Raw genomic sequence first — 22542 nt, forward strand, 5'->3', positions numbered from 1 at the left:
GATTGGTTGATTATTTGAATCAGCTGTGCAGCGCCGCGGCAAAAAAACCAAAACGTTGCTCCTGAGGAGAGAGTTGAGTTCTGAGAATATCTGAGATGTCTCACCTGTTCTCGGTCTTCTTCAGTCCTACAGGATGCCACGGAGGACTTGAAGCACCAGCTGTTGTGGTGTTGTTGTCTGTTAGTTTCTTAGTGATGACAGCACCAGCTGTTGTTGTTGTGGTGTTGTTGTCTGTTAGTTTCTTAGTGATGACAGCACCAGCTGTTGTTTTTGTGGTGTTGTTGTCTGTTAGTTTCTTAGTGATGACAGCACCAGCTGTTGTTGTTGTGGTGTTGTTGTCTGTTAGTTTCTTAGTGATGACAGCACCAGCTGTTGTTGTTGTGGTGTTGTTCTCTGTTAGTTTCTTAGTGATGACAGCACCAGCTGTTGTTGTTGTGTGTTGTTGTCTGTTAGTTTCTTAGTGATGACAGCACCAGCTGTTGTTGTGGTGTTGTTGTCTGTTAGTTTCTTAGTGATGACAGCACCAGCTGTTGTTGTTGTGGTGTTGTCTGTTAGTTTCTTAGTGATGACAGCAGCAGCCTGGGTCTTGGTACTGCAGTCTTCTTTAGATGGAGAGGCTTTCACATCACCATCCACCTTGAAGACAACTCTACCTCTACCCTGAACCACATCCCTGTCCCCACCTAGCACCATATTCACACCCTTATCCCCTCCTGAACACTCTCCCTTACCCCCTACCCCACTGCCACCCAAACTCACTACCACACTCACACCCTGGCCAACCCCACTACTGTCCCCTGTGTGCCAGCGTTCGGGACTCTATTTGTGGGTAGACTCGGTGCCTGTCCCGGAGTCTGGGTCTTGCCCTGGTTCTCCTGCCCAGTGGTGGTGTTCCCAGATTGGAAGAACTGGAGCCGGGCATGCTGGGTAGTTGAAGTCGTGTTGAGGTTCCGTGGGACAGCGGTGGGTCCAGGGGCTGCAGGGCTCACTATGCCCAGGGAGGAGAGCCCCGGGCTGGGCCGCGAGGAGGAGGCAGAGGGGGTGGTGCTTTTGGATCCGTCTGATTTGGAGCTCAGCCAGCTAGGGACGAATTTGGAGGGGGTACTGGTGGGTGTCGGAGCTGGGGTGGATTTCGGGGGGTCAGTGTATTTGGCTCCGGGGTTATTCCTGGAGAGGTCTGAGAGAGGGGTGGTCTGGACAGTGGGAGGAGGGTGAGGGGTGTATTTGGAGGAAGAAGGGGTAGTAGGGTTGTTTTTGGGCAGGTATGAGAGAGGAGGGGTGGTCTGGACAGTGGGAGGAGGGTGAGAGGTGTATTTGGATTCAGCAGGGGTAGTAGGGTTGTTTTTGGGCAGGTCTCGGAGAGGGGTGTGTGTTGGCAGCGCCCCCTGGGGATGGTGATGGGAGGTACAGATGAAGGAGCCTGGTGTTGGTCCAGGTTTACAGGTACCAGACAGTAGAGTGGTGGAACACCTGGAGAACACAGGAACTAGATCACCTGGAGAACACAGGAACAGATATGATATAGATCACCTATATATGGAGAACACAGGAACAGATATGATATAGATCACCTATATATGGAGAACACAGGAGAACACAGGAACATATATGATATAGATCACCTATATAGGGAGAACACAGGAACACAGGAACAGATATGATATAGATCACCTATATATGGAGAACACAGGACCAGATATGATATAGATCACCTATGGAGAACACAGGAACAGATATGATATAGATCACCTATATATGGAGAACACAGGAACAGATATGAACACTATATATGGAGAACACAGGAACAGATATGATATAGATCACCTATATATGGAGAACACAGGAACAGATATGATATAGATCACCTATATATGGAGAACACAGGAACAGATATGATATAGAACACAGGAACAGATATGATATAGATCACCTATATATGGAGAACACAGGACCACACATGACATAGAACACCTATATATGGAGAACACAGGACCACATGACATGATATGGAGAACACAGGACCACACATGACATAGATCACCTATATATGGAGAACACAGGACCACACATGACATAGATCACCTATATATGGAGAACACAGGAACAGATATGATATAGATCACCTATATATGGAGAACACAGGAACCAATATGATATAGAACACCTATATATGGAGAACACAGGACCACACATGACATAGAACACCTATATATGGAGAACACAGGACCACACATGACATAGAACACCTATATATGGAGAACACAGGAACAGATATGATATAGAACACCTATATATGGAGAACACAGGACCACACATGACATAGAACACCTATATATGGAGAACACAGGAACAGATATGATATAGAACACCTATATATGGAGAACACAGGACCACACATGACATAGAACACCTATATATGGAGAACACAGGAACAGATATGATATATAACACCTATATATGGAGAACACAGGAACAGATATGATATAGAACACCTATATATGGAGAACACAGGACCACACATGACATAGAACACCTATATATGGAGAACACAGGAACAGATATGATATAGAACACCTATATATGGAGAACACAGGAACAGATATGATATAGAACACCTATATATGGAGAACACAGGACCACACATGACATAGATCACCTATATATGGAGAACACAGGAACAGATATGATATAGAACACCTATATATGGAGAACACAGCAACAGATATGATATAGATCACCTATATATGGAGAACACAGGAACACACATGACATAGAACACCTATATATGGAGAACACAGGACCACACATGACATAGAACACCTATATATGGAGAACACAGGAACACACATGATATAGAACACCTATATATGGAGAACACAGCAACAGATATGATATAGATCACCTATATATGGAGAACACAGGAACACACATGACATAGAACACCTATATATGGAGAACACAGGACCACACATGACATAGAACACCTATATATGGAGAACACAGGAACACACATGATATAGACCACAGGAACAGACATGACATAGATCACAGGAGACCAGTGGTAGTTGAAACAAAAACATTAAGAATATTGTGTCTGTCTGCACGTCTGTCAACCAACCAGATCTCTGTCTCCACCTATAGACTGATACGTGTTACAGCAATGAACGTAGTGTGAAGTACAGCTGTCTACCACGGTACAGCTCTACACAGTTAACCCTTTCAATAGGAGACTGGTATAATAACATGGTACACAGTTAACCCTTTCAATAGGAGACTGGTATAATAACATGGTACAGCTCTATAACAGTTAACCCTTTCAATAGGAGACTGGTATAATAACATGGTACACAGTTAACCCTTTCAATAGGAGACTGGTATAATAACATGGTACAGCTCTATAACAGTTAACCCTTTCAATAGGAGACTGGTATAATAACATGGTACAGCTCTATAACAGTTAACCCTTTCAATAGGAGACCGGTATAATAACATGGTACAGCTCTATGGAGTCATTAACAGGGTTAAAGGGTGGAGTCATTAACAGGGTGGAGTCATTAACAGGGTGGAGTCATTAACAGGGTGGAGTCATTAACAGGGTGGAGTCATTAACAGGGTGGAGTCATTAACAGGGTGGAGTCATTAACAGGGTGGAGTCATTAACAGGGTGGAGTCATTAACAGGGTTAAAGGGTGGAGACATTAACAGGGTGGAGTCATTAACAGGGTGGAGTCATTAACAGGGTTAAAGGGTGGAGACATTAACAGGGTGGAGTCATTAACAGGGTGGAGTCATTAACAGGGTTAAAGGGTGGAGTCATTAACAGGGTGGAGTCATTAACAGGGTTAAATGGTGGAGACATTAACAGGGTGGACACTCACTGGAGGAGTCATTAACAGGGTGGAGTCATTAACAGGGTGGAGTCATTAACAGGGTGGAGTCATTAACAGGGTGGAGTCATTAACAGGGTGGAGTCATTAACAGGGTGGAGTCATTAACAGGGTTAAAGGGTGGAGTCATTAACAGGGTGGAGACATTAACAGGGTGGAGTCATTAACAGGGTGGAGTCATTAACAGGGTGGAGTCATTAACAGGGTGGAGTCATTAACAGGGTGGAGTCATTAACAGGGTGGAGTCATTAACAGGGTGGAGTCATTAACAGGGTTAAATGGTGGAGTCATTAACAGGGTGGAGACATTAACAGGGTGGAGTCATTAACAGGGTGGAGTCATTAACAGGGTTAAAGGGTGGAGTCATTAACAGGGTGGAGTCATTAACAGGGTTAAAGGGTGGAGTCATTAACAGGGTGGAGTCATTAACAGGGTTAAAGGGTGGAGACATTAACAGGGTGGAGACATTAACAGGGTGGAGTCATTAACAGGGTTAAAGGGTGGAGTCATTAACAGGGTGGAGTCATTAACAGGGTTAAATGGTGGAGACATTAACAGGGTGGAGACATTAACAGGGTGGAGTCATTAACAGGGTTAAAGGGTGGAGTCATTAACAGGGTGGAGTCATTAACAGGGTTAAATGGTGGAGACATTAACAGGGTGGAGTCATTAACAGGGTTAAAGGGTGGAGTCATTAACAGGGTTAAACAGTCAGGTCTTACCTGGCACAGCTCCTGTGATACAGCCTCCCATCCACTAGGTGTCTCTGGACCAGATGAACGTGTTTATTACACACGGAACACTTACTGCTCAGAGTCCCGTCTTATTGGATCGCTCCGACAACACATCCTTCTGGGGACAGACAGACAGATTAGCCTTCTGTTAGTTACAACAGGAGTATTTGACGTAGGGTCCACTTCTGTTAGTTACAACAGGGGTATTTGACGTAGGGTCCACTTCTGTTAGTTACAACAGGAGTATTTGACGTAGGGTCCTCTTCTGCTAGTTACAACAGGAGTATTTGACGTAGGGTCCACTTCTGTTAGTTACAACAGGAGTATTTGACGTAGGGTCCACTTCTGTTAGTTACAACAGGAGTATTTGACGTAGGGTCCACTTCTGTTAGTTACAACAGGAGTATTTGACGTAGGGTCCACTTCTGTTAGTTACAACAGGAGTATTTGACGTAGGGTCCTCTTCTGTTAGTTACAACAGGCTTTGACGTAGGGTCCACTTCTGTTAGTTACAACAGGCTTTGACGTAGGGTCCACAGACCCCTAGGGGTTGTTGGAGGTACTATAGTGGGTCCGTGAAACAATGATTATTATTTCAATGTTATTATTACTAAATCGCCAGAAACAAAAACAAAAAATGTTGAATCACAAACCTACACTAGAAGAGGAGAATCTCATTGTATTCCTCAACTCGTTATATTGAGTTAATTATCTTACACAGGCTTTGACAAAGCACCTGTTCGTAGGCCACCAGTCTCAACGACACTCACTGGAGGATCTGACAAAGCACCTGTTCGTAGGCCACCAGTCTCAACGACACTCACTCGAGGATCTGACACAGGCTTTGACAAAGCACCTGTTCGTAGGCCACCAGTCTCAACGACACTCACTGGAGGATCTGACACAGGCTTTGACAAAGCACCTGTTCGTAGGCCACCAGTCTCAACGACACTCACTCGAGGATCTGACACAGGCTTTGACAAAGCACCTGTTCGTAGGCCACCAGTCTCAACGACACTCACTGGAAGATCTGACAAAGCACCTGTTCGTAGGCCGCCAGTCTCAACGACACTCACTGGAGGATCTGACACAGGATCAAATCAAAGTGCGTTGGTCACGTGCACAAGGTCAAAGTGCGTTGGTCACGTGCACAAGGTCAAAGTGAGTTGGTCACGTGCACAAGGTCCAGTGAAATACTTGCTTTGCTAATAACTCTTCAACAATGCACTGCAACATCAATATCCATCAAGAATCAAATACCAAAAGTCCAAAAATAACAACTAGTAATAACAATTAGCTTTGTTAATAAAGATGAATCAGGCTAGTTACAACTGGGGCCGGAGTGAAACCCCTACAGGAGGGCATCTCTCCAGGAACAGGGCCGGAGTGAAACCCCTACAGGAGGGTATCTCTCCAGGAACAGGGTTGGAGTGAAACCCCTACAGGAGGGTATCTCTCCAGGAACAGGGTTGGAGTGAACCCCTACAGGAGGGTATCTCTCCAGGAACAGGGTTGGAATGAACCCCTACAGGAGGGTATCTCTCCAGGAACAGGGTTGGGCAACCCTGGACAAGAGTATTTAAAGGAGATTCTTACCTGTGCTGCCCTGTCTGGTCTGGTTGAGGCTTTAGGTGAGGAGGAGGGGGGAGGGCGGTTCTCAGTAGCGGATTTAGAGGGGGTAGAGGCGGGGAAGACCTTGGAGACAACTGCTTGGTTCTTTTTCCCAGAAGGCCCCTCTTCTGTGTATGCCTCCGCCGGACGCTTTATCCCCGCCATGCCGCCAACTACACACACACACACACACACACACACACACACACACACACACACACACACTACTTGATCACAAAGTTCATCACAGTATGTGTGTGCCCATATCATGTGGGCAGCATGTGAGTATCATGTGAGTATCATATGGGCAGCATGTCAGTAGCATGTGGGCAGCATGTGAGTATCATGTGGGCAGCATGCGAGTATCATGTGGGCAGCATGCGAGTATCATGTGGGCAGCATGTGGGCAAATCAAATCAAATGTATTTATAAAGCCCTTCTTAGATCAGCTGATATCTCAAAGTGCTATACAGAAACCCAGCCTGAAACCCCAAACAGCAAGCAATGCAGGTGTAGAAGCACGGTGGCTAGGAAAAACTCCCTAGAAAGGCCAAAACCAAGGAAGTAACCTAGAGAGGAACCAGGCTATGAGGGGTGGCCAGTCCTCTTCTGGCTGTGCCGGGTGATGTGGGCAGCATGTGGGTGTCATGTGGGCAGCATGTCAGTAGCATGTCAGTAGCATGTGGGCAGCGTGTGAGTATCATGTGGGCAGCGTGTGGGTATCATGTGGGCAGCGTGTGGGTATCATGTGGGCAGCGTGTGGGCATCATGTGGGCATCGTGTGAGTATCATGTGGGCATCGTGTGGGCAGCGTGTGGGTAGCGTGTGGGCAGCGTGTGGGCATCATGTGGGCAGCGTGTGAGTATCATGTGGGCAGCGTGTGGGCAGCGTGTGGGCAGCGTGTGGGCATCATGTGGGCAGCGTGTGGGCATCATGTGGGCAGCGTGTGGGCATCATGTGGGCAGCGTGTGAGTATCATGTGGGCAGTGTGTGAGTATCATGTGGGCAGCGTGTGAGTATCATGTGGGCAGCGTGTGGGCAGCGTGTGGGCATCATGTGGGCAGCGTGTGAGTATCATGTGGGCAGCGTGTGGGCAGCGTGTGGGCAGCGTGTGAATATCATGTGGGCAGCGTGTGAGCATCATGTGGGCAGCGTGTGGGCAGCGTGTGGGCAGCGTGTGAATATCATGTGGGCAGCATGTGAGCATCATGTGGGCAGCGTGTGAGCATCATGTGGGCAGCGTGTGAGCATCATGTGGGCAGCGTGTGAGTATCATGTGGGCAGCGTGTGAGTATCATGTGGGCAGCGTGTGAGCATCATGTGGGCAGTGTGTGGGCAGCGTGTGAGTATCATGTGGGCAGCGTGTGGGCAGCGTGTGAGTATCATGTGGGCAGCGTGTGGGCAGCGTGTGAGTATCATGTGGGCAGCGTGTGGGCAGCGTGTGGGCAGCGTGAGTATCATGTGGGCAGCATGTGAGTATCGTGTGGGCAGCGTGTGGGCAGCGTGTGGGCAGCGTGTGGGCAGCGTGTGGGCAGCGTGAGTATCATGTGGGCAGCATGTGAGTATCGTGTGGGCAGCGTGAGTATCATGTGGGCAGCGTGTGGGCAGCGTGTCATGCGTATGTATGCTTGCACATGTTTACTCAATATGTATGTGTGTATGTGTACTACTCACTAGGTGATTTGCCATGGAAGTAGTTGTAGTATTGTGAGACATATGTCAGAATACTGAGTCTGTCTGGTATCTTCAGGGCCACCATGTCCTCAGCATCTAACAGAGCTGGGATCCCCAACTCATCCTCCGCTACCCGGAACGCCTGGGAACACACAGACAGAAGGCTGGAGCACACAGAGAGATAGAAGGCTGGAACACACAGAGAGATAGAAGGCTGGAACACACAGAGATAGAAGGCTGGAGCACACAGAGAGATAGAAGGCTGGAGCACACAGAGAGATAGAAGGCTGGAGCACACAGAGAGATAGAAGGCTGGAACACACAGACAGATAGAAGGCTGGAACACACAGACAGAAGGCTGGAGCACACAGACAGATAGAAGGCTGGAGCACACAGACAGATAGAAGGCTGGAACACACAGACAGAAGGCTGGAACACACAGAGAGATAGAAGGCTGGAGCACACAGACAGAAGGCTGGAACACAGAGAGATAGAAGGCTGGAGCACACAGACAGAAGGCTGGAACACACAGAGAGATAGAAGGCTGGAACACACAGACAGATAGATAGAAGGCTGGAACACACAGACAGATAGAAGGCTGGAACACACAGAGAGATAGAAGGCTGGAGCACACAGACAGAAGGCTGGAACACACAGAGAGATAGAAGGCTGGAGCACACAGACAGAAGGCTGGAACACACAGAGAGATAGAAGGCTGGAACACACAGACAGATAGAAGGCTGGAACACACAGACAGATAGAAGGCTGGAGCACACAGAGAGATAGAAGGCTGGAACACACAGAGAGATAGAAGGCTGGAACACACAGAGAGATAGAAGGCTGGAACACACAGAGAGATAGAAGGCTGTAGCACACAGACAGAAGGCTGTACACCTGGGAACAAAGAGCTAAAGGTTGAAATGCCTGGGAACACAGAACAATAAGGCAGGACAAAGCGTCTTCCCCCTCAGCAGGCTGAAAATATTTGGCATGAGTCCCCAGATCCTCCAAAAGTTCTACAGTTGCACCATTGAGAGCATCTTGACTGGCTGGATCACCGCTTGGTACGGAAACTACTCGGCCTCCGACCGCAAGGCGCTACAGAGGGTAGTGCGTACGGCCGGCCCAGTACATCACTGGGGCCAAGCTTCCTGCCATCCAGGACCTCTATACCAGACGGTGTCAGAGGAAGGCCCTAAAAATTGTCAGACTAAAGCCACCCCAGTCATAGACTGTTCTCACGTCTGCTACTGCACGGCAAGTGGTACCGATGCACCAAGTCTGGAACCAACAGGACCCTGACCAGCTTCTTCCCCCAAGCCGTAAGACTGATAAATAGTTAGCCAGCAGCTACCCAGACTTTCTACATAGGACCCCCTTACCTCGTACCCCTACACACTGACTCAATACTGGTACCCCGTGTATAGAGCCAAGTTATCGTTACCCAGTGTGTGTATAGAGCCAAGTTACTGTTCTCAGTCTGCTACTCGTTACCCAGTGTGTGTATAGAGCCAAGTTATCGTTACCCAGTGTGTGTATAGAGCCAAGTTATCGTTACCCAGTGTGTGTATAGAGCCAAGTTATCGTTACCCAGTGTGTGTATAGAGCCAAGTTATCGTTACCCAGTGTGTGTATAGAGCCAAGTTATCGTTACCCAGTGTGTGTATAGAGCCAAGTTATCGTTACCCAGTGTGTGTATAGAGCCAAGTTATCATTACTCAGTGTGTGTATAGAGCCAAGTTATCGTTACTCAGTGTGTGTATAGAGCCAAGTTATCATTACTCAGTGTGTGTATAGAGCCAAGTTATCGTTACTCAGTGTGTGTTTATTGACGTGTGATTACTGTTGTACTACTTGTCTATGTTCTTTCTCTCTGCCTTGTTGGGAAGGACCAATCAGCTGTTAGTCTACACCTGTTGTTTACCAAGCATGTGATTTCGATATTGTTATCAAGATTGACAGAACCATGCTACAACACACTGTAGATATGGAGATCTGCTGACTCAGGGACTGTTCTATAGTGGCAGAGACTCAGAGACAAGGTGTGGTTCTCATTCCAACACTCCCATTGGTCTATAGAGGCAGAGACAAGGTGTTGTTCTCATACCAACACTCCCATTGGTCTATAGTGGCAGAGACTCAGAGACAAGGTGTTGTTCTCATTCCAACACTCCCATTGGTCTATAGAGGCAGAGACAAGGTGTTGTTCTCATTCCAACACTCCCATTGGTCTATAGTGGCAGAGACTCAGAGACAAGGTGTGGTTCTCATTCCAACACTCCCATTGGTCTATAGTGGCAGAGACTCAGAGACAAGGTGTTGTTCTCATTCCAACACTCCCATTGGTCCATAGAGGCAGAGACAAGGTGTGGTTCTCATTCCAACACTCCCATTGGTCCATAGAGGCAGAGACAAGGTGTTGTTCTCATTCCAACACTCCCATTGGTCTATAGAGGCAGAGACAAGGTGTGGTTCTCATTCCAACACTCCCATTGGTCTATAGAGGCAGAGACAAGGTGTTGTTCTCATTCCAACACTCCCATTGGTCTATAGAGGCAGAGACTCAGAGACAAAGCGTTGTTGTCATTCCAATACTCCCATTGGTCTATAGAGGCAGAGACAAGGTGTTGTTGTCATTCCAACACTCCCATTGGTCTATGGAAGCAGAGACTCGGAGACAAAGCGTTGTTGTCATTCCAATACTCCCACACCACACATGACTGGAATAGCTGGTAAAGTGACTTTGTGTGTGAGAAAGAGAGATGTCTTTGTTACTATTTCTGTGTTTGAGAAATCCCTGTCCACTAATTTCTGAATTTGCTCGGTAGAATGTGAGTTAACTCCTTGTTTACAGTAACTGCTATGTACGTCTCAGTGTTTTAATGGACTGTCTGTGTGAATACAGCCTGAGCAACTGAAGTAGCTGGCCTGGCTGGCTGGCCTGGCAGGCTGGCTGGCCTGGCAGGCTGGCTGGCCTGGTTCTAAAGCTGCATATTTAGACCAGAACAAAAAGTATGAAAAGAAAACAGACAAGACAGAACAGGACAGATCCCAGCAATGATTCAGGACAGAAAGAGAAACCATTGCAGGACCATCAACAGTCTGGAGTTCTTGGGAATTTCTCTTGTTAGATTCCTCACTTTCCTGTCAGAAATGTTCCTGGCTTTCTTCATGACTGGGAGAAAGAATGGAAAGCCCGGGGGTTTCAACAGTCAAAGTGTGTGTGTATATATACAGTGGGGCAAAAAAGTATTTAGTCAGCCACCAATTGTGCAAGTTCTCCCACTTAAACAGATGAGAGAGGCCTGTAATTTTCATCATAGGTACACTTCAACTATGACAGACAAAATGAGAAGAAAAAAATCCAGAAAATCACATTGTAGGATTTTTAATGAATTTATATGCAAATTATGGTGGAAAATAAGTATTTGGTCAATAGCAAAAGTTTCTCTCAATACTTTGTTATATACCCTTTGTTGGCAATGACAGAGGTCAAACTTTTCTGTAAGTCTTCACAAGGTTTTCACACACTGTTGCTGGTATTTTGGCCCATTCCTCCATGCAGATCTCCTCTAGAGCAGAGATGTTTTGGGGCTGTTGCTGGGCAACACGGACTTTCAACTCCCTCCAAAGATTTTCTATGGGGTTGAGATCTGGAGACTGGCTAGGCCACTCCAGGACCTTGAAATGCTTCTTACGAAGCCACTCCTTTGTTGCCCGGGTGGTGTGTTTGGGATCATTGTCATGCTGAAAGACCCAGCCACGTTTCATCTTCAATGCCCTTGCTGATGGAAGGAGGTTCACACTCAAAATCTCACGATGCATGGCCCCATTCATTCTTTCCTTTACACGGATCAGTCGTCCTGGTCCCTTTGCAGAAAAACAGCCCCAAAGCATGATGTTTCCATCCCCATGCTTCACAGTAGGTATGGTGTGTTCTTTGGATGCAACTCAGGATTGAGTTGAGTTGAGTTTTACCAAAAAGTTATATTTTGGTTTCATCTGACCATATGACATTCTCCCAATCTTCTTCTGGATCATCCAAATGCTCTCTAGCAAACTTCAGACGGGCCTGGACATGTACTGGCTGAAGCAGGGGGACACGTCTGGCACTGCAGGATTTGAGTCCCTGGCGCCGTAGTGTGTTACTGATGGTAGGCTTTGTTACTTTGGTCCCAGCTCTCTGCAGGTCATTCACTAGGTCCCCCGTGTGGTTCTGGGATTTTTGCTCACCGTTCTTGTGATCATTTTGACCCCACGGGGTGAGATCTTGCGTGGAGCCCCAGATCGAGGGAGATTATCAGTGGTCTTGTATGTCTTCCATTTCCTAATAATTGCTCCCACAGTTGATTTCTTCAAACCAAGCTGCTTACCTATTGCAGATTCAGTCTTCCCAGCCTGGTGCAGGTCTACAATTTTGTTTCTGGTGTCCTTTGACAGCTCTTTCGTCTTGGCCATAGTGGAGTTAGGAGTGTGACTGTTTGAGGTTGTGGACAGATGTCTTTTATACTGATAACTTCAAACAGGTGCCATTAATACAGGTAACGAGTGGAGCACAGAGGAGCCTCTTAAAGAAGAAGTTACAGGTCTGTGGGAGCCAGAAATCTTGCTTGTTTGTAGGTGACCAAATACTTATTTTCCACGATAATTTGCAAATAAATTCATTAAAAATCCTACAATGTGATTTTCTGGATTTTTTTTTCTCATTTTGTCTGTTATAGTTGAAGTGTACCTATTATGAAAATTACAGGCCTCTCTCATCTTTTTAAGTGGGATAACTTGCACAATTGGTGGCTGACTAAATACTTTTTTGCCCCACTATGTATGTATGTATATATGTATGTGTGTGTGCAGCAGGACATGATCCCCTCATCCACACCATTTCCAGGACCACCGTCTCCATGGAAGCAGAATGGAAGGACAGAAGAGCTCCTCCATAACAGCGTTCCAAGTAGGACCCTGTTCCCTATGAAGTCCACTACATTTGACCCAAGTCCTACGGACCCTGGTGAAAACTAGTGCACTATTTAGGGAATAGGGTGCCATTTGAGCTGTACACCGTGACAACATGATTTGATGAACAACATGTCTGAAGCCAGCTGAGTGTTATCAGTTCATCACCACAGCTATAAAAAAATCTGTTTACATTACTATGATCCAACTTTCACTTCTGAAGGCAGGCCAGCCATGACACACACACACACACACACACACACAATCCAGGTTAACCTCTCCCTTCTCTCTCCCTGTCCTAAGGAAACCTCCAGGTTAATCTCTCCCTGTCCTGAGGAAACCTCCAGGCTAACCTCTCCCTGCTCTCTCCCTGTCCTGAGGAAACCTCCAGGCTAACCTCTCCCTTCACTCTCCCGGTCCTGAGGAAACCTCCAGGCTAACCTCTCCCTGCCCTGAGGAAACCTCCAGGCTAACCTCTCCCTGCTCTGAGGAAACCTCCAGGCTAACCTATCCCTGCCCTGAGGAAACCTCCAGGCTAACCTCTCCTGGGGAAAACCTCCAGGCTAACCTCTCCTGGGGAAAACCTCCAGGCTAACCTCTCCCGGGGAAAACCTCCAGGCTAACCTCTCCCGAGGGAAACCTCCAGGCTAACCTCTCCTGGGGAAAACCTCCAGGCTAACCTCTCCTGAGGAAAACCTCCAGGCTAACCTCTCCTGAGGAAAACCTCCAGGCTAACCTCTCCTGAGGAAAACCTCCAGGCTAACCTCTCCTGAGGAAAACCTCCAGGCTAACCTCTCCTGAGGAAAACCTCCAGGCTAACCTCTCCCGAGGAAAACCTCCAGGCTAACCTCTCCCGAGGAAAACCTCCAGGCTAACCTCTCCTGAGGAAAACCTCCAGGCTAACCTCTCCTGGGGAAAACCTCCAGGCTAACCTCTCCCGGGGAAAACCTCCAGGCTAACCTCTCCCGGGGAAAACCTCCAGGCTAACCTCTCCTGGGGAAAACCTCCAGGCTAACCTCTCCTGGGGAAAACCTCCAGGCTAACCTCTCCTGGGGAAAACCTCCAGGCTAACCTCTCCTGAGGGAAACCTCCAGGCTAACCTCTCCTGGGGAAAACCTCCAGGCTAACCTCTCCCGAGGAAAACCTCCAGGCTAACCTCTCCTGAGGAAAACCTCCAGGCTAACCTCTCCTGAGGAAAACCTCCAGGCTAACCTCTCCTGGGGAAAACCACCAGGCTAACCTCTCCTGGGGAAAACCTCCAGGCTGACCTCTCCCTTCTCTCTCCCTGCCCTGAGGAAACCTCCAGGTTAACCTATCCCTTCCCTGAGGAAACCTCCAGGCTAACCTCTCCCTGCTCTGAGGAAACCTCCAGGCTAACCTCTCCCTGCTCTGAGGAAATCTCCAGGCTAACCTCTCCCTGCTCTGAGGTAACCTCCAGGCTAACCTCTCCTTTCCCTCTCCCTGCCCTGAGGAAAACTCCAGGCTAACCTCTCCCTGCTCTGAGGTAACCTCCAGACTAACCTCTCCTTTCCCTCTCCCTGCCCTGAGGAAAACTCCAGGCTAACCTCTCCCTTCTCTCTCTCTCCCTCCCTGCCCTAAGGAAAACCTCCAGGCTAACCTCTCCCTGCTCTGAGGAAATCCCCAGGCTAACCTCTCCCTGCTCTGAGGAAATCTCCAGGCTAACCTCTCCCTGCTCTGAGGTAACCTCCAGGCTAACCTCTCCTTTCCCTCTCCCTGTCCCGAGGAAACCTTCAGGCTAACCTCTCCCTGCTCTCTCCCTGTCCCGAGGAAACCTCCAGGCTAACCTCTCCCTGTCCTGAGGAAACCTCCAGGCTAACCTCTCCCTGTCCTGAGGAAACCTCCAGGCTAACCTCTCCCTGTCCTGAGGAAACCTCCAGGCTAACCTCTCCCTTCTCTCTCCCTGCCCTGAGGAAACCTCCAGGTTAACCTATCCCTTCCCTGAGGAAACCTCCAGGCTAACCTCTCCCTTCTCTACCTCCAGGCTAACCTCTCCCTGCCCCGAGGAAACCTCCAGGCTAACCTCTCCCTGCTCTGAGGAAACCTCCAGGCTAACCTCTCCCTGCTCTGAGGTAACCTCCAGGCTAACCTCTCCTTTCCCTCTCCCTGCCCTGAGGAAAACTCCAGGCTAACCTCCCTTCTCTCTCTCTCCCTGCCCTGAGGAAAACCTCCAGGCTAACCTCTCCCTGCTCTGAGGAAACCTCCAGGCTAACCTCTCCCTGCTCTGAGGAAATCTCCAGGCTAACCTCTCCCTGCCCTGAGGAAAACCTCCAGGCTAACCTCTCCCTGCTCTGAGGAAACCTCCAGGCTAACCTCTCCCTGCTCTGAGGAAATCTCCAGGCTAACCTCTCCCTGCTCTGAGGTAACCTCCAGGCTAACCTCTCCTTTCCCTCTCCTTGTCCTGAGGAATCCTCCAGGCTAACCTCTCCTTTCCCTCTCCTTGTCCTGAGGAATCCTCCAGGCTAAACTCTCCCTTCTCTCTCCCTGTCCTGAGGAAACCTCCAGGTCAACCTCTCCCTTCTCTCTCCCTGCCCTGAGGAAACATCCAGGCTAACCTCTCCCGTCTCTCTCCCTGCTCTGAGGAAACCTCCAGGCTAACCTCTCCCTTCTCTCTCCATGCTCCGAGGAATTCTCCAGGCTAACCTCTCCCTTCTCTCTCCCTGTCCTGAGGAAACCTCCAGGTTAACCTCTCCCTTCCCTACCTCCAGGCAAACCTCTCCCTGTCCTGAGGAAACCTCCAGGCTAACCTCTCCCTGTCCTGAGGAAACCTCCAGGCTAACCTCTCCCTGTCCTGGGGAAATCTCCAGGCTAACCTCTCCCTGTCCTGAGGAAACCTCCAGGCTAACCTCTCCCTTCTCTACCTCCAGGCTAACCTCTCCCTGCCCCGAGGAAACCTCCAGGCTAACCTATCCCTGCTCTGAGGAAACCTCCAGGCTAACCTCTCCCTGCTCTGAGGAAACCTTCAGGCTAACCTCTCCCTGCTCTGAGGAAACCTCCAGGTTAACCTCTCCCTGCTCTGAGGAAACCTCCAGGCTAACCTCTCCCTGCTCTGAGGTAACCTCCAGGCTAACCTATCCCTGTCCTGGGGAAATCTCCAGGCTAACCTCTCCCTGTCCTGAGGAAACCTCCAGGCTAACCTCTCCCTTCTCTCTCCATGCTCTGAGGAAACCTCCAGGCTAACCTCTCCCTTCTCTCTCCCTGTCCTGAGGAAACCTCCAGGTTAACCTCTCCCTTCCCTACCTCCAGGCAAACCTCTCCCTGTCCTGAGGAAACCTCCAGGCTAACCTCTCCCTGTCCTGAGGAAACCTCCAGGCTAACCTCTCCCTGTCCTGGGGAAACCTCCAGGCTAACCTCTCCCTGTCCTGAGGAAACCTCCAGGTTAACCTATCCCTTCCCTGAGGAAACCTCCAGGCTAACCTCTCCCTTCTCTACCTCCAGGCTAACCTCTCCCTGCCCTGAGGAAACCTCCAGGCTAACCTCTCCCTGCTCTGAGGAAACCTCCAGGTTAACCTCTCCCTGCTCTGAGGAAACCTCCAGGCAAACCTATCCCTTCCCTGAGGAAACCTCCAGGCTAACCTCTCCCTGCTCTGAGGAAACCTCCAGGCTAACCTCTCCCTGCTCTGAGGAAATCTCCAGGCTAACCTCTCCCTGCTCTGAGGTAACCTCCAGGCTAACCTCTCCTTTCCCTCTCCCCGCCCTGAGGAAAACTCCAGGCTAACCTCTCCCTGCTCTGAGGTAACCTCCAGACTAACCTCTCCTTTCCCTCTCCCTGCCCTGAGGAAAACTCCAGGCTAACCTCTCCCTTCTCTCTCTCTCCCTCCCTGCCCTGAGGAAAACCTCCAGGCTAACCTCTCCCTGCTCTGAGGAAATCTCCAGGCTAACCTCTCCCTGCTCTGAGGAAATCTCCAGGCTAACCTCTCCCTGCTCTGAGGTAACCTCCAGGCTAACCTCTCCTTTCCCTCTCCCTGTCCCGAGGAAACCTTCAGGCTAACCTCTCCCTGCTCTCTCCCTGTCCCGAGGAAACCTCCAGGCTAACCTCTCCCTGTCCTGAGGAAACCTCCAGGCTAACCTCTCCCTGTCCTGAGGAAACCTCCAGGCTAACCTCTCCCTGTCCTGAGGAAACCTCCAGGCTAACCTCTCCCTTCTCTCTCCCTGCCCTGAGGAAACCTCCAGGTTAACCTATCCCTTCCCTGAGGAAACCTCCAGGCTAACCTCTCCCTTCTCTACCTCCAGGCTAACCTCTCCCTGCCCCGAGGAAACCTCCAGGCTAATCTCTCCCTGCCCGAGGAAACCTCCAGGCTAACCTGGCGATCTCAACGTTCAATACGCAGCTGGTTTACGGCTGAGTTGGTCATTGGTTGTTCGAAATAACAATATTTTCCATGAGGCTAGAATGTTACTGTAGTTCTATATCAGAATAATCCAGATGCTAGAATGTTACTGTAGTTCTATATCAGAATAATCCAGATGCTAGAATGTTACTGTAGTTCTATATCAGAATAATCCAGAGGCTAGAATGTTACTGTAGTTCTATATCAGAATAATCCAGAGAATAGAATGTTACTGTAGTTCTATATCAGAATAATCCAGATGCTAGAATGTTACTGTAGTTCTATATCAGAATAATCCAGATGCTAGAATGTTACTGTAGTTCTATATCAGAATAATCCAGAGGCTAGAATGTTACTGTAGTTCTATATCAGAATAATCCAGAGAATAGAATGTTACTGTAGTTCTATATCAGAATAATCCAGATGCTAGAATGTTACTGTAGTTCTATATCAGAATAATCCAGAGAATAGAATGTTACTGTAGTTCTATATCAGAATAATCCAGAGGCTAGAATGTTACTGTAGTTCTATATCAGAAGTATAGTGCAAGAGTGTTAATTAAGCCTAGATATATCACTCTACGTAATGAATTGGTGCTAAAATGGTTGTCAGTTTGCTGGAGTTTATGGTCTGGAGTGACAGTCAGTTGGCTGTATAATCTATAGTAGTCTATGGTGAGGAGTAGGGAGATTTAGCTGGCTGTATTGTCTATGGTGAGACTCAGCTGGTTGTATTATCTATAGTAGTCTATGGTGAGACTCAGCTGGTTGTATTATCTATAGTAGTCTATGGTGAGACTCAGCTGGTTGTATAATCTATAGTCGTCTATGGTGAGACTCAGCTGGTTGTATAATCTATAGCAGTCTATGATGTGGAGTAGTGAGACTCAGCTGGTTGTATAATCTATAGTCGTCTATGGTGAGACTCAGCTGGTTGTATAATCTATAGCAGTCTATGTTGTGGAGTAGTGAGACTCAGCTGGTTGTATAATCTATAGCAGTCTATGTTGTGGAGTAGTGAGACTCAGCTGGTTGTATTATCTATAGCAGTCTATGTTGTGGAGTAGTGAGACTCAGCTGGTTGTATTATCTATAGTAGTCTATGGTGAGACTCAGCTGGTTGTATAATCTATAGTAGTCTATGATGTGGAGTAGTGAGACTCAGCTGGTTGTATAATCTATAGTCGTCTATGGTGAGACTCAGCTGGTTGTATTATCTATAGTAGTCTATGATGTGGAGTAGTGAGACTCAGCTGGTTGTATAATCTATAGTCGTCTATGGTGAGACTCAGCTGGTTGTATTATCTATAGCAGTCTATGTTGTGGAGTAGTGAGACTCAGCTGGTTGTATAATCTATAATAGTCTATGGTGAGACTCAGCTGGTTGTATAATCTATCGTAGTCTATGGTGAGACTCAGCTGGTTGTATTATCTATAGTAGTTTATGATTTGGAGTAGTGAGACTCAGCTGGTTGTATAATTTATAGTCGTCTATGGTGAGACTCAGCTGGTTGTATAATCTACAGTAGTCTATGTTGTGGAGTAGTGAGACTCAGCTGGTTGTATTATCTATAGTCGTCTATGGTGAGACTCAGCTGGTTGTATAATCTATAGTCGTCAATGGTGAGACTCAGCTGGTTGTATTATCTATAGCAGTCTATGATGTGGAGTAGTGAGACTCAGCTGGTTGTATAATCTATAGTCGTCTATGGTGAGACTCAGCTGGTTGTATTATCTATAGCAGTCTATGATGTGGAGTAGTGAGACTCAGCTGGTTGTATAATCTATAGTAGTCTATGGTGAGACTCAGCTGGTTGTATAATCTATAGCAGTCTATGATGTGGAGTAGTGAGACTCAGCTGGTTGTATAATCTATAGTCGTCTATGGTGAGACTCAGCTGGTTGTATTATCTATAGCAGTCTATGTTGTGGAGTAGTGAGACTCAGCTGGTTGTATTATCTATAGTAGTCTATGATGTGGAGTAGTGAGACTCAGCTGGTTGTATAATCTATAGTAGTCTATGGTGAGACTCAGCTGGTTGTATAATCTATAGTAGTCTATGGTGAGACTCAGCTGGTTGTATTATCTATAGTAGTCAACCACCCGAGCCACAGCCTTTTCATCCCGCTATCACACGTCTGTGTGTGTTCATCAGTAACTTACCAGGTGGTTGTTGTCATAGACATTCTCCTTCATCAGGGAATCAAAGTCACTGAGGAGAAGAAGCACAGATTAGGTTAGTCACACCACTGACACCTGGCATTATTCCCTGGATCTCACACCACACTGACGCAAGCTACCTGCCATTATTCCCTGGATCTCACACCCCACTGACGCAAGCTACCTCCTATTACTCCCTGGATCTCACACCCCACTGACGCAAGCTACCTCCTATTACTCCCTGGATCTCACACCCCACTGACGCAAGCTACCTGCCATTATTCCCTGGATCTCACACCCCACTGACGCAAGCTACCTCCTATTACTCCCTGGATCTCACACCCCACTGATGCAAGCTACACCCCACTGATGCAAGCTACCTCCTATTATTCCCTGGATCTCACACCCCACTGACGCAAGCTACCTCCTATTATTCCCTGGATCTCACACCCCACTGACGCAAGCTACCTCCTATTATTCCCTGGATCTCACACCCCACTGACGCAAGCTACCTCCTATTATTCCCTGGATCTCACACCCCACTGACGCAAGCTACCTGCCATTATTCCCTGGATCTCACACCCCACTGACGCAAGCTACCTAATATTACTCCCTGGATCTCACACCCCACTGACGCAAGCTACCTCCTATTACTCCCTGGATCTCACACCCCACTGATGCAAGCTACACCCCACTGACGCAAGCTACCTCCTATTATTCCCTGGATCTCACACCCCACTGACGCAAGCTACCTCCTATTATTCCCTGGATCTCACACCCCACTGACGCAAGCTACCTGCCATTATTCCCTGGATCTCACACCCCACTGACGCAAGCTACCTAATATTACTCCCTGGATCTCACACCCCACTGACGCAAGCTACCTCCTATTACTCCCTGGATCTCACACCCCACTGATGCAAGCTACACCCCACTGACGCAAGCTACCTCCTATTATTCCCTGGATCTCACACCCCACTGACGCAAGCTACCTCCTATTATTCCCTGGATCTCACACCCCACTGACGCAAGCTACCTCCTATTATTCCCTGGATCTCACACCCCACTGACGCAAGCCATCTGCCATTATTCCCTGGATCTCACACCCCACTGACGCAAGCTACCTAATATTACTCCCTGGATCTCACACCCCACTGACGCAAGCTACCTCCTATTACTCCCTGGATCTCACACCCCACTGATGCAAGCTACACCCCACTGACCCAAGCTACCTCCTATTATTCCCTGGATCTCACACCCCACTGACGCAAGCTACCTCCTATTATTCCCTGGATCTCACACCCCACTGACGCAAGCTACCTCCTATTATTCCCTGGATCTCACACCCCACTGACGCAAGCTACCTCCTATTATTCCCTGGATCTCACACCCCACTGACGCAAGCTACCTCCTATTATTCCCTGGATCTCACACCCCACTGACGCAAGCTACCTCCTATTATTCCCTGGATCTCACACCCCACTGACGCAAGCTACCTCCTATTATTCCCTGGATCTCACACCCCACTGACGCAAGCTACCTCCTATTATTCCCTGGATCTCACACCCCACTGACGCAAGCTACCTCCTATTATTCCCTGGATCTCACACCCCACTGACGCAAGCTACCTCCTATTATTCCCTGGATCTCACACCCCACTGACGCAAGCTACCTCCTATTATTCCCTGGATCTCACACCCCACTGACGCAAGCTACCTCCTATTATTCCCTGGATCTCACACCCCACTGACGCAAGCTACCTCCTATTATTCCCTGGATCTCACACCCCACTGACGCAAGCTACCTCCTATTATTCCCTGGATCTCACACCCCACTGACGCAAGCTGCCTCCTATTATTCCCTGGATCTCACACCCCACTGACGCAAGCTACCTCCTATTATTCCCTGGATCTCACACCCCACTGACGCAAGCTACCTCCTATTATTCCCTGGATCCCACACCCCACTGACGCAAGCTACCTCCTATTATTCCCTGGATCTCACACCCCACTGACGCAAGCTACCTCCTATTATTCCCTGGATCTCACACCCCACTGACGCAAGCTACCTCCTATTATTCCCTGGATCTCACACCCCACTGATGCAAGGTACACCCCACTGATGCAAGCTACCTCCTATTATTCCCTGGATCTCACACCCCACTGATGCAAGCTACCTCCTATTATTCCCTGAATCTCACACCCCACTGATGCAAGCTACCTCCTATTATTCCCTGGATCTCATACCCCAGTGATGCAAGCTACCTCCTATTACTCCCTGGATCTCACACCCCACTGATGCAAGCTACCTGGCATTATTCCCTGGATCTCACACCCCACTGACGCAAGCTACCTCCTATTATTCCCTGGATCACAATCTAGTCCAAAGGAGGCTGGTGGCACCTTGATTGGGGAGAACGGGCTCGTGGTAATGGCTGGAGCGGAATCAGTGGAGTGGTGTCACAATATAATCAAACATTCCATTCGCTCCGACTCCTTTGCAGAATCATTCAAAAACATCTTCACTTGAGAACCTCACCATCATAATGACAGCGTCAATGATGTCACTCCATCTTATGACCAGTGATTCACTTTGCTATTATTAAAATGTCAAAATGCAACTCAGAGTCAGTCTGACACACACCAGTTTTCCACTGATTCTATAAAAAATATATATATTTGGGTCTTTAGACGGAATTCACCGGAGTGAAACATGTGGAAATGATGCCTTGTCATTCAGACAGTAGACTGCCCAGGCTACTGATTATCTCAAATAGTTAATGTTATGTTTAGACGGTTACCCTGTCCCCTACTGTTTACTGTAAACCTGTAATCTACTGTGTCTTTAAAAAAAATAAACATTTGACAAAAGACTACACTTTATCACTGATGAGATTTTCCCCCGATATACAGATATTGTTGTATTCAGAAATCGTGTTAAATTCCGTTTTTAATTTGGGGATTAGTTTACAAATCGAAAGAAAGCACAAATGTTTACTGCCACGTTGAGTAAGAGTTGTAGGGTTTTCATGTCCAAGTTGTTAGGCTACTGATACTTACAGGGAACTACCTCCAGGCAACATCAACATAATATTTCTTTCGTGTTGCATACAAGGGCTACTTTGTTGCAGTGAATACAGGTTTCGCTGTGTCACCATAAAGACAAAAATCAAGA

General features: G+C 48.1%; 1 protein-coding gene and 1 long non-coding RNA gene across 3 annotated transcripts in view; both read right to left on the reverse strand.

The window, feature by feature from the left end:
• The window catches only part of LOC112239484 (MICAL-like protein 2), a 47036-nt gene that overhangs the window by 24015 nt on the left and 479 nt on the right, over positions 1-22542 (reverse strand). The window contains 8 exon segments of the mRNA XM_042313326.1: positions 105-420; positions 525-780; positions 783-1470; positions 4610-4706; positions 4709-4736; positions 6218-6405; positions 7907-8048; positions 19372-19420. Of these exon segments, the coding sequence (XP_042169260.1) occupies positions 105-420; positions 525-780; positions 783-1470; positions 4610-4706; positions 4709-4736; positions 6218-6405; positions 7907-8048; positions 19372-19420 (1764 nt within the window).
• Positions 19428-22542, reverse strand: part of LOC121843598 — a 3183-nt gene continuing 68 nt past the window's right edge. Inside the window, exons 1-5 of one of the 2 annotated variants that reach the window (XR_006081677.1) lie at positions 20601-22542; positions 20317-20492; positions 20077-20252; positions 19749-19924; positions 19428-19684 (exon numbers count right to left, since the gene is read on the reverse strand). The exon at positions 20601-22542 is cut by the window's right edge and continues 68 nt beyond it. This is a non-coding gene — a long non-coding RNA (uncharacterized LOC121843598). Of the gene's footprint in view, positions 19685-19748; positions 19925-20076; positions 20253-20316; positions 20537-20600 lie in introns of both variants that reach the window. The other variant, XR_006081676.1, reaches the window with a different exon arrangement.

Source organism: Oncorhynchus tshawytscha, unplaced genomic scaffold, assembly GCF_018296145.1.
Source record: "Oncorhynchus tshawytscha isolate Ot180627B unplaced genomic scaffold, Otsh_v2.0 Un_contig_11002_pilon_pilon, whole genome shotgun sequence".
In the NCBI taxonomy this organism is placed as follows: domain Eukaryota; kingdom Metazoa; phylum Chordata; class Actinopteri; order Salmoniformes; family Salmonidae; genus Oncorhynchus; species Oncorhynchus tshawytscha.